General features: G+C 42.1%; 1 protein-coding gene across 1 annotated transcript; it reads right to left on the minus strand.

The window, feature by feature from the left end:
• Window positions 1–12,285: 12,285 nt before the first annotated feature.
• LOC120434925 lies at window positions 12,286–15,779 on the minus strand. The gene is made up of 6 exons (XM_039603601.1): window positions 15,692–15,779; window positions 15,346–15,387; window positions 13,170–13,451; window positions 12,841–13,083; window positions 12,539–12,757; window positions 12,286–12,461 (listed from the first exon to the last, which is right to left on the minus strand). The coding sequence occupies exons 1-6, from the start codon at window positions 15,777–15,779 to the stop codon at window positions 12,370–12,372; spliced, it is 966 nt and encodes a 321-aa protein (XP_039459535.1). The 3' UTR covers window positions 12,286–12,369.
• Window positions 15,780–18,791: the final 3,012 nt, after the last annotated feature.

Below are 18,791 nucleotides of genomic sequence, written 5' to 3' on the forward strand. Positions count from 1 at the left end.
TCTGTCGAAGGTTAAACCTTTTCTTTCAAGGCGTGACTTGGAGACTGTTATCCACGCTTTTATAACCTCACGCCTGGATTATTGTAACTCCCTTCTAATAGGGGTTGGACCGGGCACTCTGACACGCCTGCAACTAGTACAGTAGCTGCGGCACAGTTTTTATCTGGTAAAAGGAAATTTGAGCACATTACTCCGGTCCTGGCCTCCCTGCACTGGCTTCCAATTGAATTTAGGATTCATTTTAAAGTTCTTTTATTGGTTTTTAAATCTTTAAATGGTCTGGCACCTGCATATATGTCTGATTTGCTGAAGCCCTATGTCCCCACTCGTTCGCTCTGGTCAGCTGAGCAGCTGTTGCTCTCAGTCCCCAAATCACGGCTGAAACTGAGAGGAGACCGAGCGTTCTCTATCCTGGCTCCTAAGCTTTGGAATAATCTTCCTCTTCACATTAGTCGAAATCAGTGCTGGTTTTTAAATCCAGATTGAAAACGCATTTTTATTTACTGGCTTTTGACTCAGTGGTTGACTGACTTGTGTTTACTTGTATTTTATTGTTTTCGCTATGTTTATTATTTTATCGTATTTATTATTCTTATGGTATCTAGTATGTTTCTATTGTTCAGCACTTTGGTCAGCCTTGTGTGTTTTTAAAGTGCTATATAAAGAAACGATGATGATGATGATGATGATAAATTAACATGATAAAGTTGCTGTAGTTTTAGGACACTGACATAGTCGTGTCGTCAGACTCCTGAACACTCAGTGACTAGACTGACACACACACACACACCAAGTTACTTTTGCAAAATACTTAGCATTTTGCACATTTCCATTGCACTGTGTTGTCTTGTTTATTTGCAATTTTTTGCACATTGTACTTTACGTAGTCGTCTGTTTGTCTGTTATATGTCATGCGTAGCACCAGGGTCTCAGAGGAAAGCTGTCTCATTTTACTCTGTACTGTACCACTGCACATGGTTGAAATGACAATAAAGCCACTTGACTTGTATATCTGTACATTGTCCGTACTACATCAGTATATTTGCTTTTGGTATAGTAATATAAACATCTGCATACTTAGCTTATTTGTACATATTCTGTTCATAACTGTTCCCACCTTTCACACTATCCTTATCTGCATATAATCTGCTCTTATTGCACTTACTGCTCTTGCACGTCTGATTAGATGCAAATTATATTTCAGTCCCTGTTTATACATGTGTAATGACAATAAAGTTGACTCCTAATTCTAAAGTCAACAAATTCATCATTTATTCAATTACATGCAATGAAATTCATGGATTTATTAGATGATAATATTAAAAGACATAGTAGACAGTAGCCAGGTAACATCCAGAAGCTGTTTGAAACGAGGGATAAACGAGGGCTCGAGCGACAGGCAGAAGTGAATGGATGGATTTAGTGTTTGAAGCAGAGGTTTTGTTGGTTTGGTGTCTTTCTAACGTGTTTATTGGGAAGACAAACAGATGCCTGACCTGACCTGTGCACTCTGTGTCACTGATGCCTTGAAGAAGATGATGGCGGTTAAAGCACCGTATTAATAAACACTCACAGACGGCTGAAGTCACCACACAGAACAGACTGTGTGAAACAAATCAACAGTGTCAAAATAATGAATGATTAAATACTTAATGGAAAAATTAATTGAAAAAACAGAGCAGAGCAGTGTGATGTTGACTCATGTCATTGCATACTGACCTTGGATGACTTTTGTTTAGCTTCTGTGCCGTTAAAAACATTAACTATGAAATAATAGCCAGAAAATAAAGTTTTTTTTATTGAATGTTTATTGAGCCTTCTGATGAAACATAAAAAACAGAACTTAAAAAATGTAAAAGTCATTTCTCTATTTGAGTTTTAACTTGTATTACATTTGCTGCATCCAGCAGGTTATTGTTTAAAATGTAAAATGACATTGACGATGTAGAAGTGTGAAAAACTCATGCATCAAATATGAGACACTTGGAGTTAAAGGGTTACTATTTTGCTTTTCTACAATCTGCTATTTGCTGACATGTTCAAATAATTTGTTTGTTAGTAAAGAAACAAGTTGATAAATAATGTGTTAATAACCATCATCATCAGAAGTGAGATTAGGATACAGTTTGGTGCATTCTGACTGCTTTCTGTCATCAAACAGGACTGAGGAGGAAAAACAGCTCAGAGAGTTTGAAGGTTCTTCGATGACACAGTAGAAGAAGAGCTGTGAGGCCACAGTAAAGTTTCAGAACTGAACTAAGTCTGTCAGAGCTTCCACAAACACTGATCAACACACTTATTAAACCTCCTGTCATCAAACACTTGTTTTCGCTGAGTTCTCCCTGTATTACCTTTTGGAAACTGAATTTGTTTTTTATAAAACCAAATTTGAGCTGGCACACTGGACTTCTAAAAAACCCCCAAATGTAAAGTTCCTCTTCAGAAATGAAAGTAAAAAACTGTAATTTGGAATCTTAATGGAATACAATCCGTTTTAATTTTATCTTTTTATCCATGGAACCGAAAATTCATGGATAACAACAATATTGAGATCTGAGCATTAAAATATCTTTTTTTTTAAAGAGGTCATGCACACTGCTGGTCCTGGAGAAAACTCAGACGCAGATGAAGGTCCTAGCATGAGTAGTGGTCAGAAGAAAGTAAAACTGGTACACTGGGGACAAACCGAGCCAGTACCACTGTACCTGGTGTGCAGGGAAAAGCTATCAATATACTTTCTGTGACGTTTTTGTTGGTGGTGTGATTTTTCTAATGTGAAACGTGCCGTGGCTCCCAAAGGTTGGGAATCAGTGGTAAATACTTAAAATGCAGTAAATAACTTTAGAGAGGTGCACAGAGATTTCAGTGTTTGAAGATGCTAACAATGTCAAACAAAGCTTTCATCCAATAATTCAGTAATTCATCAGTAATTTGAGGGTTATTGATCGATCAGTGAACAGATCAGGTTCTGATTGAGAAAATCAAGAGTAGTTAAAAATGGTCAATTATACCCTGGACCCCAGAGGGTTAAACGTTTTTTTTCAAGTAGCGCAATAGTTACTTTTCAAGTAATTAATTACTTTTAGAATATTGTAACTCAGTTACTAACTCAGTTACTATAATTAATTACTTTTTCAAAGTAACTTGCCCAACACTGTTAAAGACTATAAAAACATAAATCCTTTAAATCATCAAATATAACTGTCAAAAACGCGAATGTGTCATCAGCATAATTAACTTTGTTTATGGATTTTTTCTTATATTACTTTTAAAGACCATTTTAAAATCAGTACATAGTTTTGAGGCACAGGCAGATTTTAAAGGACCACACATGCCTCTGACACATCGTCAGATATTCATATTCTGAGTTTGAGTCAATGCTTAATGTAAATAAAATAACTTAATTTGTTCTTTGGTGGTCTTTTGCAATTATTGTGCAAATCTATTCCAAATCAGCAAAGAATCAGTCTGCAGGAAATTGTTCTCTCAGTTTGTGGAGCACAACTTAGCTGCAACATTAACTCTTAGTCCTGTTAACTAACTAGCATTCATGCCAAAAAGAAAACAAGTTATTCTTACAGTAACTGAACTTGTGGACCTGAAACTTCAAGTTTAAATGTCTAATAGTTAAATAAAACTTAAAAAGGCCAAACAACAACAGATTTGATGAAGCCGCACTTCCATCTACTCACCTGCAGAAACATTCTGTGCAGACAGCAGCAGCACACACACACCTGTAATGGGAGGTCAGAGGTCACTGAGGGTTACAGGTCACAGAGCATCAGAGGTCAGTGACTGACATAGCCTGAGTATATCATGTTGAAGAACAGTTCCTGTTCCATCAGTGAAATACAGTAAAGAGAGACGACTGAGCTGATTGTAACAGAGGAGGCTGTTACTCTGTGTTCCTGAGAAGCATCACAGCAGACAGCTGTTCTGTGGACACAAACATCTACAGACAGCTCAGAGTAAAACAATGGGCCCAGTTCCTGTGTGCACATACAAACAAACAGGTGTACTACCTTCAGCTCTTACTAGAACTGTGAAAAAGAGTCAGTACAGTCCAAAAGCACCAGTCACAGATGTTGGGATTCTACCTTTAGGAAGTGACAGGACGTAAATGATGGTCACTGAGTTTGACACAGTGGCTGTATCCCAATTCAGGGTCTGCAGCCTTAAAGGCCGCATTTAAGGCCGACACGTCACAGCGCGCTACAAGGCTGTCCCAATTCAAAGGCTGCTCGAAATGCGGCCCTCAAATGCGTCCTTTATTTCCTGAATTTTAAGGCTGTGGCGGTGTAGACTTCATGGCCCAACATATCCCACAATTCATAGCGCGGCAGTCACTGTGGATAATTTTGCGCAGACGGCAGAAGCGGAGCGGTCAAGAGTAAACTGTTAAACGTAAGTACTGAATATGATGTCACTTATTTATGTGCGAATGTTTAATAATGAGGAACATTAAAACATTACTGTTGGCAACATGTCGGCAAAGTTATGTGACATTAGCGATGTTTGTACTTTCAGCGTTTACTTGGTTTTAAAGCCTTTAAAATATAATAATACAATAGCTGACTTTAATCTTACAGAGAATGTGATGATTTTATGGATAATTAAAGTCAGTCATATATCCACAAACACAACAAGCTGAAAGTCAGTGATGCTGCTCGGTTTGCAGTCCTGAATATGACGGCACAAGCAGGATTCACTGCACTGTTAATGTTAGCTATGTTATATTGCTGCCTCTGTTCGGTGGTGTCGAGCCAAACGGACTTTAACGTGTGTTTGAACGAGCTGACGGTTCACTCGTTAAGCTGAAAGAAAGATGCTTTAATCACAGGAGTCACACATGTGTCCACTGGACCATCTGGGAACTCTTCTTGTTTAGCACTCGTAATAACACAAACACTAAATCCTCCTTCTCTTGTGCTGTTTTGTAGCAGTGTGTACACCTGAGACTGTCACCTGTCTGTCTGTCCTGCACTCTCTCTCTGTTTCTTTCTCTCTGATTGTGGAATAAAAGTATGAACATGTATTTATAAGTTACACTTGTGTTTGAATCCTGCAGCTTATCACACATTTGATTTCCATGTGTGACAACTGCAAGTGTCCAGAGTGAGGACAGACTGAGGGACCCACTGCTGCACATCATCTGTGAGGCTTTGCACCCCTGATGATCCACCAGGACCAACTCAGCAGTGTGTGAGGAAGAGGAGGAGGAAGAGCCAGCAGCAGCTGACAGATGGAGAGAATAGACAGACTGTTCCCTGTTTGTGAAGGACTGCTAGGAAAGTTTAACATAACTAACTGTCTGTCCTGAATCAGTCTTATTAGGTAATGTTCAAATAATGTTATCATCCCAGTGTTTTCAGTGTGGGAGAAAGTACTCAGGGCCTTCAGGTTACACACTATGAAAGGCAGCAACAAGTTTAATATTCAGAAACCTAAAGTATGTATCAGCAGCAGAATGGAGCTAAAAATAAATGTTTGTTTCAGTTCTATGAAGCTTTGAGTATTTTGGATTAGTAGCACTGCTGTGTTTGTTGCATCATATTGTTGTAATTGTTTAGATGCTTTATATATTCTGAGGTAAGTTGATCTATAGTGTTACATCATATTCTATAAGGATGTTATGTGTTTGTAGACTTTCTGCCCAGTTTGACCCATTTAGCAGAAGTCAGCCTGTTTAAGGCTCTGATATCTATTCTGTATGACTTAAAGCAGTTATGACATGGTCTGATTTTCTCACTCAATAAGGGAATATTTAATATATCAGTCTGATCTTCATTCTATCAGAAACAGTTATCACAGCTCGTACATTTTCTTTTTACACATATATGTAAGCATTGAGCCAAATTTAGTAATGCCAACATATTAAACGAACAATATTTGTCTCTTATATATAATACATCTGTATATACACTGTCAGAGATACTTGAGTGTCTTTGAGTGAAGATTTAAGGTGATAGGAAATATAAATAACTGGAACTTGAATCTTTACTGAAGCTCAGTATTTGACACAGAGTTCACTCACATGTGCTGTACCAGTGTACCTGCACATGTGATGTGACAATAGAAGTGATTTGATTTGAGAGTTCAAACTCACTGCTGTAATAACTTATGATTAATATAATAACTATAATATTGGCCATATCATATTTACACTGACTTTAGTCTCATGAACAACATTAGCTAATTGTTATTTACTAGCTAATCTTAAATGACTGTTCAGTACAGATATGAAGGCCAGCAATCATGTTTTACAGTCCTGTGGTCTCAGCCTCAGATACTTATTAAATCACACAAAGCTCGTGTAGAAATAAACACACGAACAAAATATGTTCTCCTTCATTTCTGTCAAACAAAGCTGTATGAAACGTTTCCAGCGGTTGGTGTCATGGTTGCTAGGCAACCTGGGCAGCGCCACGGAGGCTAGACCGTCCCATTTCACAAGCCTCTCACTTCCGGCCTCAGCGGTCTTTGAGTACGCGGCCCTTGAGGATCGTTGAGGCTGCGTACTTTAAGGCTGCAGACCCTGAATTGGGATACAGCCAGTGTCCGTGTCCTCGTCCTGTCATGATGAAATACTCCCACACAGACTGAAACCATCAGCTGGGTCATGTTATCCACATAAACTCTGACATTACATCCTTTATGATGACTGACTCGCTCTGAATCACATATTTGAATCGAGCAGCTGCTGTAAACAGGGCAATGTGACAGTCAGAGGTCAAAGGTCAGACTCTGCTGCAGTGAGAGTGAAAGAATGAAGGTGGGACTCACCGAGCAGGAGCAGAGAGGCAGCTGCAGCCTTCATGCTGTCTGGATGCTGACTGACTGTGTCAGACGCCTTCAGCTTCCCTTTCATCACTTCCCTTTGATCCCATTGGGTATCCCTGTGTGCTGTTGGTGGAGCCTCACAGTACTGCATGTATCAGAGAGTTTAGCAAAGGCCGGATCATTGCGGTTTGTTTTCAGCCTGACAGGAACACAAACCTGACTCTGTAACTCTTTGTGTATTTGCTCAGTGTCAGTGTTTTCTTTTTTCATTTATTTTAATCACTTTATATTGTTATACTCTTGGTTTTCCCCATTTTATAATGATTTTCATGAATGAATGCTTGTCACAGAGTTCCTCAGGGTTCTGTGCTGGGACCAGTAACTTTCCACATTGTACATACTTCCTTCAGGCAGTATTATTAGAAAACACTGCATTTGTTCATTGCTATGCAGATGATACCCAGCTTTACTGATCCAAAAGCCAGATGACACAAATCCACTAGTTCATTATACAAACATTTTCTAAAGACATAAAGACCTGGTTTGTGATTCATTTCTTTCTTAATAAATTCATGAAATATTAAAAAGTCGATGGGGTGGGTGTAGTTTTCTCTGTGGTGGGGTCGGGTGGACTGTCCCGGGCTCTGTGGGGCTGGGCGGCGCTGCTGCACTGGGCCCCGGTCCGGATGGGCCTGGGCCCCCTTTCCTGGCGGGTTGCAGAGTATGGGGTGCCTACTGGGGTCAGCGGGGAGCTGGCCCCAGGAGGGGTCACTGCCCTCCCTTCCTTCCCTCCCCATCTCCAGCTGCCTCCCTCTTCTCGCTCCACCACAGTCACCCACACATGCAGGGCCTTGGGGTAGGGGTGTGTCACCAGGGTGCAGGGAGGCATCCCCCTCTGTCCCCTTCTGGCTGCCTCTGCCTCAATTTTATCCCACAACTTAGACATTCACATTACTCACACTCTCATTACACATACATATAGGATCTTGGGGTGGGCACGTCACACAGAATCCAAATTACCATCAGGGTGTACACCTCACCCCTGGCGTCGTTGCCCACCTCTCAATTTTAAATACACGTAGACATTGAGGGCTAGCAGGAGGGGCTATGCGCCTACCTGCTGCTCTGGCAGGTAGCTCCATGCCCTCCTGGGTTTTAAATGCACCTTAGAACACACCTACATCAACACTACATATGAGCGGGTGGAGGGAGGTTTGAGTCTTCACACACCCCGTTCTCTGCGGCCTGCTGGAGCGGGGGCTAGGAGGAGGAGTTGGCCGTCCGACTGGGGTCTGGAATGTGGGGCCTCCCTGCTGCTGCGGAGTCGGGCGGTCTGCTTCTCCCCACCGCAGGAAAAGGGTAACACCACCTGGGTCTGGGTGCAGTTTCCCCTCCAGGGCAAGGGTACCCGGACCCGGTTCTTAGAGTACGCTTGGGGAGAGTGATTGTGTGTACAGCGTCTCTTTATGTCTGTCTCCGCGTTGGTTGAGTGTGGAATAATTGCCTATGAGAGCATGAGGGTGGGAATGGATGTTTGTATCTGTGTGTGCCTGTATGTCTGTGTCTATATGTCAGGTTGGGTATCAGACGCCACCTCTCTGGGGACATCTCAGGCCCTCCAAGGTTTGAGGCCTATCTCCCCCCACCACTTCCCCTGCCGGTGGTGGACGCCCTCAGACATCGGTGCGTTGGTGGTTCTCTGTGTCCGGGGGTGGGCGCCCAGGTACACACCGGCTCACTCCTTGGCGGCTGCTTATCGGGGCCTGGAGCCTGGGGCTCGCTCGGGCCACGCCGGAGGCGGGTGCCCTCGGCCTCTCGGCCCGGGCTCGGTCACTCAGGCACAGCTGGCTGCCGGCGGAGCTCACGGGCACGCCACTGCAACCCCCTTGGCTTCTGCTCGCGGCTGCTGAGTGACCCCTCATCTGGGACTCTCCTCAGCTCTTTCTGGGATAGTGGCGGCGGCTGCCCTCTGTTGGTCTTCCTTGGTCTCTTGTGTTCTCTGGGGCCTCTGGATGTCTGGAGTTTTGATCTCCTCCATACCTGCTTCATGCCCTGGAGGACGGGGCAGTGGCCCCCACACCCTCTAGCAGATCATTACATGAAGGAACCTTTTAAAACAAGCGCGTTCATGCTCACAAGTGTACACACAGGTGATCACACACAAACTACACCCTTTTGGCTCCTACCTCAAAGCACACTGTGCGCTGTCGATCTTACGTGCTGCACAATAATGTTTAATATTTAGTATTTACTGTCATATTCCATAGATCATTGTGATGTTGTTTATTACTCTCGTTTTCTTCTGCTTGCTTTCTCTTTCTTTCTCAACAGGTGATCCAGATGATCGATATATGTATTTTTTTGTCTGCTTATTCTGTTGGTTTTGGTTTTTGCCCTTTTTCCCCGTCCCTCTTCCCCGCTGTTTTTCTTTCCTCTTTCTTTCTCCCTTTCTTTCCCCAGTTAAGTCTGTCCCGTATTCAGCAAGTGAAAATAAAATAAACAATAAAGGTGAATCAAATGGACCATTACGGCAAGGCTGGGATGGTCAATTTGGTAAAGTAAATCCGTTGGGCATCTTTCTTCGCCTTTAGACAATAATTCTGATGGCAAAAGAACCAAAGCGGGACAGGTTAAAAAAAAAAAAAAAAAAAAAAAAAAAAAGAAAAGCAAGGAGAAGCATAGTGTTATAGGGTCCTAGTACGGCATGGCGGTGGAGTACCCTCATTGGCTGATGGCTGCGCACATAGTGACATTCCCCCACGCTGACCAGGGACATTTACAATAGCCCGATGGCCAATTATGTTCCTCCCCTTTTCCTTCTTTGGGTCAGGTTAAAACCTGCCTCATCCACAAAGATCATTTCATGGGGAACAGGCCGTCCTTCAATCTCAAAGATTCTCTGCAAAACACATAACACAGTAGAGTCAATCGGTACCCTGAACCAAAGTTCAAGAGTGCTGAGATGGCAGCATAAACTGCCATGCTGTGATGGTACACAATACCTTATACAGTATCAAAACTCATACCTGAACATATTCCACACGTTGGTTTTTCACTCTGTCAGAGTTTCATTCGAAAGGGACTCGGTATGCCTGTTTCATCCGGAATTGATTCTTTCGGAGGATGCGGTCAATTGTGGAGAGGCTGATGGCATTTATGCAGTGGCGGTCCTAGCCTGTTTGGCGCCCTGGGCGAACACTCCCTCTGGCCCCCCCCACACACACACACACACACAGACAAAACATATTAAGGACTGTACATTAACATAAAACTGTTGTACACACACACACATATATGAAGAGAGAGAGAGTATGCATTGTATGCAAATGGCTACCAAACAGCCATCATAATTCGTCATACAATGACAACAGGACAAATCGACAATTGACAATGACTAATTAATATTAAAATCTGTAACATAATGTATTGTTTGGAGTATTTTTACCATTTCTTCTTGGAGCAACTGTAACCCACATAATTTCCTTAGGGATTAATAAAGTATTCTGATTCTGATTGTTTCAGGATGACCTGCCATTATCCAATGACACATCTGCTTACCTGTATCTTTGCTTGTTTCTTCTCCTCTTCTTTTCTCTTTTTTCTAAACTGAGCACCTGATGGCTTTGAACTTTTCTTGTCCATCTTCCATTGGTTTTTATTTTGCACTCCAGTATGAACACCCATCCCTCAACCCGAGGATCACCACAACATAATCTAACACACCTACTCCTTAGTTCACAGATTCACTTTGTCTAGGGTTTATTTCTGAGATTTCACACAACTCAGGATTCAAATCATGAATACATAATGGGTTTGGATTTACAACATTATAAATGAAATGTGCTCTATTTGGAAGCAGCCGGCCCCTCCCCTTTCAACGTGTTGTGTGTGAGACTTTAAATCATCAAACTGTAAATTTTAAATTGTTATTGATCCCTTTACCCCTGGTCCTAAAGTGTATATTTATTTTCTTACTCTTCTTATATTTATTGTTTGTTTACTTGCACTGCTGTAACTGGAGCCCCGTCGTCTCGTCTCTCTATATACTGGACTGTATGTAGCGGAGATGACAATAAAGTTTACTTTGACTTCAGCAGCGAGCAGGCGCACCGAGGGCTCTCGCGCTCACTTTTTGCATACGGAATTTCGAAAAAACATCGGTGCAAATTATAACTCTGTATCATAATGTCTGCTGTTTTCATGTTTGTTGGTTTGTTTTTATTTTGTTTTATTTTGCGAGTTGGTTATTAGATGCTGCTCCAGCCGGTCAGAGAATCCCCCGCCGCCCTGCCCTCGCCTCCCTGTGCCGCAAGCAGCAGGCGCACCTCGCAAACGGAGGGCGCCCTTACTCCCAGCAAATGGGCGATAGAAAACCGATCGGTGCCTATGCCATTCCCACTATGCGCTGGCTGATGTCGGGGCAGCATGAGTACGAGCATTTTTTTTGCCCGTGATGCCGCCACCACCACGATGCCGCCCCGGGCAACCGCCCGTGTCGCCCGTATCTAAAACCGCTACTGGCTGTCAGACTCCACAATAAAGACTTTTGCAGCTGATCAAACACACAAACCCACACATGTGCAATAAGACTGCTCTATGTGCAATTCTTCTTCTGACGAAGTTGTATTTTTGTATTTTCCTACTCAGTTGTATATAGTATTGTATTTCTATTTTATTCTATTGTATATATTATTCTATTTTATTCTATTGTATATATTATTCTATTCTATTTTATTCTATTGTATATAGTATTTTATTTTATTGTATTTTATTGCATTCCAGTGTTTTCTCATTTCTGCTACATAACTTTGCACTTTTGCTGTAACAAAACAAATTTCCCACCTGTGGGACTAATAAAGGTCATCTTATCTTAAAAAAAAAAAAAAAAAAAAAAAAAATATTAAAAAGTCATCATTATCTGAAACTGTTCAAAGGTTCCTGATCAACAGTTCCTGCTGCAGTTTCAGATCCTCTCTCTGCTCACAGGAGAATCAAACCACTGAAGGAGATGGCTGAACTTTGACCTCTGACTCCTCTCAGCATGTTTGCTCTGCACCTTATAAATGAGCATCTTATAATAAGATGATATAATAAAATATCTCATTGTAATAATGTCAGATGTTTGTGTTGTTGATGTTAAAGCTGCAGTTATAGACCATGAGAGCAGAAGTGTTGTGTTCAGGTATGACGGAGCTGTTTTCATAAGATTTAAATAGAAGTGAGCGTCCAGCCAATGAGATTAGTTCTGCTCTGTGTGCTCTCTCCTGGTTGGTCTGTGGATGTTTCAATGCGGTTGCAATTATAGGTTTTAGTGTGTTATGAGTGCAGTTTCCTGATGATGTTCCCCTTTAGTCCTGTGCAGCTCGTCTCAATCACACGTTTTTGATGTCTGAATCTTTTATTGTGGTTGGATCCAGTTAAAGCACAAAGACATCACAGAAACAAACAGGTGTGAATATAAATTAGTCGGATTTATGTTTTTACACTTTGATTCAATACTTCAGAAATCAATTTGACAGCTTATTGATTGATCAGTGAACAGAGTTTACAGCTTTGGACACTTTCAGATTCCTCAGAGGATCTATCAGCTTAGAAGACATGCTCAGTGGTGACATCAGCAACAATGTCATCATACTCCGCGTCACGCAGGGGCGTCTCCATGGAGACAGCATGTTTGTTACCTGCGGGCAGAGTGGAGAAATCAGGACGGTGTTGATGTGATCAAAGTGTTTATGTGAGAATCTGCCTGAGTTTGTACCTGAGCTCCTGCTGCAGCAGATGGACAGGAGCAGGATGGTGCAGATGCAGTACGGGCAGAAGGCCAACAGGTGGCAGATGACTCTGATCCAAGACACAGAGGGAGAAGAAGGAAGAGGAGGAGGAGGAGGGGAGGAAGAATTGTTTGGAAGAAGCAAAGTGGAAAGGGAAGAATTGGTCTCAGAAGAGACGGATGTTTTAAGAGACGTTATAGGAGACCCTGCAGGAGAAATGATGAAACAGGTAAATGAGTTAGCTGAGCAGGCCAGGTCTTTAAACAGGAAGTGATGTCATTGTACTGACCTCTGACCCTCAGAAAGCTCTGAGGAGATTCTCCAAACGTATCAGTAGCACACCAGTAGAGACCTTCATCAGAGTACTGGGCTCTTCTGATGTTGTACTCCGATGTAGATCCAGGTCCAACGAGGCGTCCATTCATGAAGAAATAAGATGGAACTGTGTCACCGTTCTTCTTCTTGCATTGTAGAATGACACCAGTTCCTGGTCTCACAGGAAGTACAGGGATCTCCAAGATCACACCTTTTTCTGAATAACAATAAAACAGAGTAATGTTTGAGACACAGTTCAGAGCAGAGTCACACAGAGACAGAGACACAGCTGGAACATCTCACTTTCTGTACTGGACACGCTGATGGTAACTTCATCACTTTTCTCTCCAGATAAGCTTTCACACCAGAAGTTTCCACTGTAGGACGAGTTACGATCCAGAAGACACAAACTGTCAATCATCACAAAGTCTTCAGCTGCTCCACAGTCCTCAGTGAGTCCTCCTCTGGTCCTCCTCACCGTCCATCCGTCAACTTCCTGTCCATCGTCATCATCAACGCAGCCCAAAGACACAGATGTGGGTCCACTGAAGAACTGCTGAAAGTTTGGACTGGCAGACAGATAGACTGGAGGACAGAAAGAGGAAATTGTTAGAACAAAGATCGCCAGCAACACATGGAGTTACAACTGTAAAGGAGGAGAAAGCAGATTCAGGGTGGGCATTAATCATGAGACCTTCAGGACCAGAAACCAGGACTAGAATCCTGATGGGGCCCAAGCTAACCTCTGCTAATAAAATACAAAAATATGAAAAGTCTGCTTAAGAGTCCAATTTCAGATCCTTGGGCGATAGGGCTCATGTGGACATAGTGCTTTGATTGGGAGAAACATTTTAAGAGAATCAATGTCTTTACCTGAATAATTTAACATGCATTAAAACATTCATCAAAAGTGGTTTCCTTCTTGACAACCTCACTCTTTCTAAAACCCACCGTCAAAATAAAAATAACATTGCTTCAGATTTTATTCATTATTTTTTTAAGCAAAACTGAGTTTCTGTTACTTGTTTTAAAAGTAAAATGGAAAGCAGCGCCTTTAGCTTTCAGGCCCCCGAGTGGTCGGGAAACACGAAGGTGCTCCCAGACCAGCCGAGATATAGAATCTCTGCAGCATGTCCTTGGTCTTCCCTGAGACCTCTTTCAGTGGGACATGCCCGAAACACCTAGCTCCAGTAGGCTTCTTTAACAGATTCCCAGACATCCTCAACTGGTTAATTTGACATGGAGGAATAGCAGCTCTACTGGATGGATGAATAGCAGATTGACGAACTCCTCATCCTATCTCTGGCTAACTCTGACAGCCACACCTTGGAGAAAACTCATTTCCGTCGTTTGCATCCACAATCTTATTCTTTCGGTCAAAGCCAGAGTTTGTGAGAATGGGTGAGGGTAGGGATGCAGATCGACTGATAAATCAACGGCTCTCTCTTCACCATGACGGACCGGCATCCGTCAGCATCTGCATCACTGCAGTCGCACTAATTCATACAGGAAAGTTGAATGAAAAAAGGATTTTCTTTATTTTTGTGTCTGAGAATTTTATGTTTATGTTTCATGTACAGTACAATTCAGGAACTGTCACTATGTGTCTTTGCAATGTGATATTTTTATAAAGTATCTTGAAAAGTATTTGATATATGAAGTTAAAAATCATTATAAAAGGTCCGTGTTATGTGACATGGAATGACTGACCGTCCTTTTCACAATTATTACTGTTTATGTCATAATAAAAGACCCGTGCCTGCGTAAAATTATTAACAAAATGTTTGCTTATTTTAATCATCTCTGTCTTAACACTGTTGATATTTATAAATTTGGACTTTTTCCTACGAACCATTTATTATACAGACGTCATAATACAAAAAGTAAAAGCGAGGATGTTTTATGCTTAACCCTTATTACCAAAAATATCAGATTATATTGTGAATAAGGGTGGATGTGTTGTTCTTTAATGCATCTGTGAACCATCCTGATACGTGGAAACAAGGGTGATGACAGACGGATATTTGCTCTGGTAAATTATACTCTCTACAAAATCTACAACTTAGTGTAAGTCTGTGACTACAGGGTCAATGAGGGACCTCTTTAAAGGGCTTTCCTTAAGATTAAGACCGGCAAACAGCAATTCGATTATTTTAAAGACTGTAAGGCAGTAAAAATGTATTAATGGAAAAATTACAGCTGGTGGAGAACATTGTGCATAAGGCCATATTTAAAAAGATTTATAACTTATATGAAGAACTGGAATTTTAGGACACTTCCAAAAGAATGAATAACTCCGTAAAAATAAGTAAACATGTAACTGTATTGTCCAGTAGAGTGGGATTACTACTGTTAGACAAACCTTTAGAAGTAAGTATTGGCTCAGTGTATATAAAACGCACTCTGTTCTGTCACAGAGGAATGACTGCAGACTGTCTCTGCACCTGAAATCATAAATATAAACTTAGAAAAGACTCACCTGCAGAAACAGTCAGTGCAGACAGCAGCAGCACACACACGCCTGCAACAGGAGGGCAGAGGTCACTAAAGGTCAGAGGTCACTGAGGGTCAGAGGTCAATGAAAGCTCAGTTAGGGTTCAGAAATGATGCTGTTTTAGGATGTTTATGTTCCTCGACTGAAGGAAAACCAGAACCAAGAACCTCATCCCGACTCTGAGCAGAACGGGTACATGATCTGAGCTCATGTACCTGCAGGCTGCAGATACTCAGGTGATACATCAGTGGAAGTTACCCTGATGCACTCATGCAGACGTGCTGTCTGAGCGCGTGTTGGATGAAGCTGTAAGGAATACATGTTCACTCACCCCGGAGCAGACAGACGGACGCAGTCTTCATGTCTGAGTGATAACTGAGAGTCTGAAGCCTGAGCAGCAGAGACGCTTTCAGCTTCATCACTTCCCTGTTACACATTCAACACGTCCCTCTGCTCCAACACTTTCACTACCCGTCTGACTGAGCTCAGTCAAAATGCGCCCGTTACTGCAGAAATCAGTCATCAAGTGAAGAATCTCTCTGTTACACCAACATCACAAGTTCATTATTAAATGATCTTTTTTCCATGTAATCCTGCATCTTAATCATAACAAGTGACCTCCTCCTGGTGTGTGGGTACAGATCCTGTTCTGCCAAATGGAGACATTATTTCACTCTTAGCTCAGAGATCAATTCAATTCAGCTTTATTTACACAGCACCGAATCACAACAACAGTCACCTCAAGGCGCTTTATATTGTAAGGTAGCTCCTACAATAATACATACAGAGAAAAACCAAACAATCATATGACCCCCTATGAGCAAGCACGTTGGTGACAGTGGGAAGAAAAAACTCAATTTTAACAGGAAGAAACTTCCAGCAGAACCAGGCTCAGGGAGGGGCGGCCACGACCGGTTGGGGTGAGATCACATTTTAAAGTGTCCATCATAAAACTTGCTGACAGTGTTTTAAGTCACAGATCTGAAAGAAACCTACAAAACAGCAGCATATCCATGTGACCTCACCTGTGCTTCATCATAGTCACAGTCAGAGAGAACGACAGGATCACTGAATCAGCAGAAATGTCTGGAAACTCACCTTAATCACTCCAGAACCTTTCCACCTTTAACTTCACCATCGCCCTGAACTGGGCTGGAATATTAAAGGAGATAAAATAAAAACCTACAATAACCTGGTTGCATTCAGGTGAAGACCCCTAAAGGTGCTTCTCAAACTCTGTAGAAGCACCTTTAGATTTTTGGCCATGTTGTTTGCAGGAACATTGCAGCTCTATGAGCGCCCTCATCAGGTCACCCCACAGATTTCAGATGGATCCATCTAAAACTTTCACCTTCTTCTGGTGTTTTCTGCTTTTGTTGATCTGGATGTCTGCTCTGGGTCACTGTTGGACTGACAGGTTAGCTGAAGGTTTGTAGTATTTGGACATGTTCAGATATTCGGTGTGGATTTAAATATATGTCCATTTGCTCTGCGGTGTCAGATTTTGGTCCTGCACAGTGCTGCGACTCTCAGTTTGTATTTTTATCCTGCACGTCTCTACATGATGCTCCTGAAACTGTTTCTGTTTCTTTTCCTGCTTCATCTTTTTCCTTTAAAGGTGTCGGGATGGCGAGCCGTGACTTATGATGGGAACTGATGAACTTTCAGTCTGTGTTGGTCGGGTCTGATTTAGAGGCGGTCATTGACTGCCTTTAGCATTAGCTGTAGCATCGTTTCGGTAAGCTGCGCATAAAGTCTTCTTCCAAATGTTCTCTGTGGGGTTCGGGTCTGTGGTGGTGAATCTCCCTGACCCACACTTTCACAGTTGGAAGCCTGGTGATGGCATCTTGGACTAGCCTGGACCACCAGAAAAGCAGAAATCCTCACATGGAACAAAACATTCATGTATTCAGGTGATCAGCTGACCTGCTTAAGAAATGAAAAGCCACTCACTGCATCAGTTAGGGTTATATATATATGTATAACCCTAACTGATGCTTTTCATTTCATTGAATCCAGGTGTGACTGTTTGGGCCAATGAGTGTACCTCTGGTTTGCTAACTTTGAGTTCTTCCACTAAAACCATGGTTTGGCTTCTGATTCAGAGTCTGAGTTTGACTCAGAGGTTGATGTTTACTGACTTCCACAGCTGCATACGTGCATGTGGTCAGAGAAGGCCAGGGTTTGGTGATGGCCTGTAAGTTTGGCACACCTTTCCTTTGGAGGCTCTTCTCCTCAGATCATTTGAGCTCAGCCAGGCTGGATGGACACCATCAGTACACATCGTTGACTCTCAGATATCTGCAGGAACAGGTCCAGATTATAGGGGGACCATCCAGGACTCTTACTGAATTTTTCTGGAAGTCTCTCCTGTGTTTCATGGTCTCACTGATATGGTCTCACAACACCTGTGCAGCATGTGTTTGACTCTGAGGATGGTATTAGTGAAGTCACAGTGACTCAGTCATGCTTCTTTGGGAATTGTGCCAAAGTCAGACCTGGAGTTCAGGATTTAGCTGTCATGACTTAGGAGTGCTTCAGGTGTCCTTTGGAGAGGATTGGCTTCCAGCTGGTGACACCGCCATAAAGGTCTGGTTGGAGGGGTTGGAGGGGTGCTGCACTGATGGTGATGTTCTCCCAGGGTTCACAGGCTGATGACTTGGAGAGTCCAGCCTGATCCTAGTGTGCCTGCTTGTGATCTTGTTTTTAAATGGAGCCATCTAAGAGGTTGAGGTTGGGGGTGACACTCTATGAGCAGGGGTGATTTTAGCCCATTTTTGGGGGTGCTTCAGCGCCCTTTCTGCCAGATCGATGGTGGCTGAGACGCAGCGGAGCGGAGGTGGAAGTGCCTGGCTTAAAACAGGACATATTACCTGCATATAACCTTCAGTTACTCTTTATAAATTTAGGTAGGAGTCAGACCATGTTTCTTTTTAGCTGAAAAACATTACACCCAGGTAACCTGCAGTGTTGGAAACGTGTTTTCCGACGATGTTTGCTACCCTACAATCCGTCCTACTCTGTAGTAAAATCAGCTACATTTCATTTTCCTGTGAAATGTATATAGCATATTTAAAATCTAAAACTTAAAATTGTCCGTAGCCTACTGTTGTTACCACTGTCCTGTTTGAAATGCAATGAGAGAAGCTGCTTATTTTGGCATATGTGCCGATATCAAACCCAGGAGCCACATTCAGGTAAAAGTGTAAAATCAAATGATCCGTCAATAAAGGATAATGTTGGATCAGTGTTTCAATATTTATATCTTTTATTAGATGTACATGTGGTTTGGTTATTTGCCTTTTGGTTGAAAGTACACTGAGAGAGGACTTTTTTTCATTAGTGATCTTAATAGTCTTTTTTTTTCATATTAATGTAATTTTTCATCCAATTGAATACAATCTATTTGTGTATGATTGTCAGTCCAAAGA

The sequence above is a fragment of the Oreochromis aureus genome, linkage group 3 (assembly GCF_013358895.1).
Source record: "Oreochromis aureus strain Israel breed Guangdong linkage group 3, ZZ_aureus, whole genome shotgun sequence".
Lineage (NCBI taxonomy): Eukaryota > Metazoa > Chordata > Actinopteri > Cichliformes > Cichlidae > Oreochromis > Oreochromis aureus.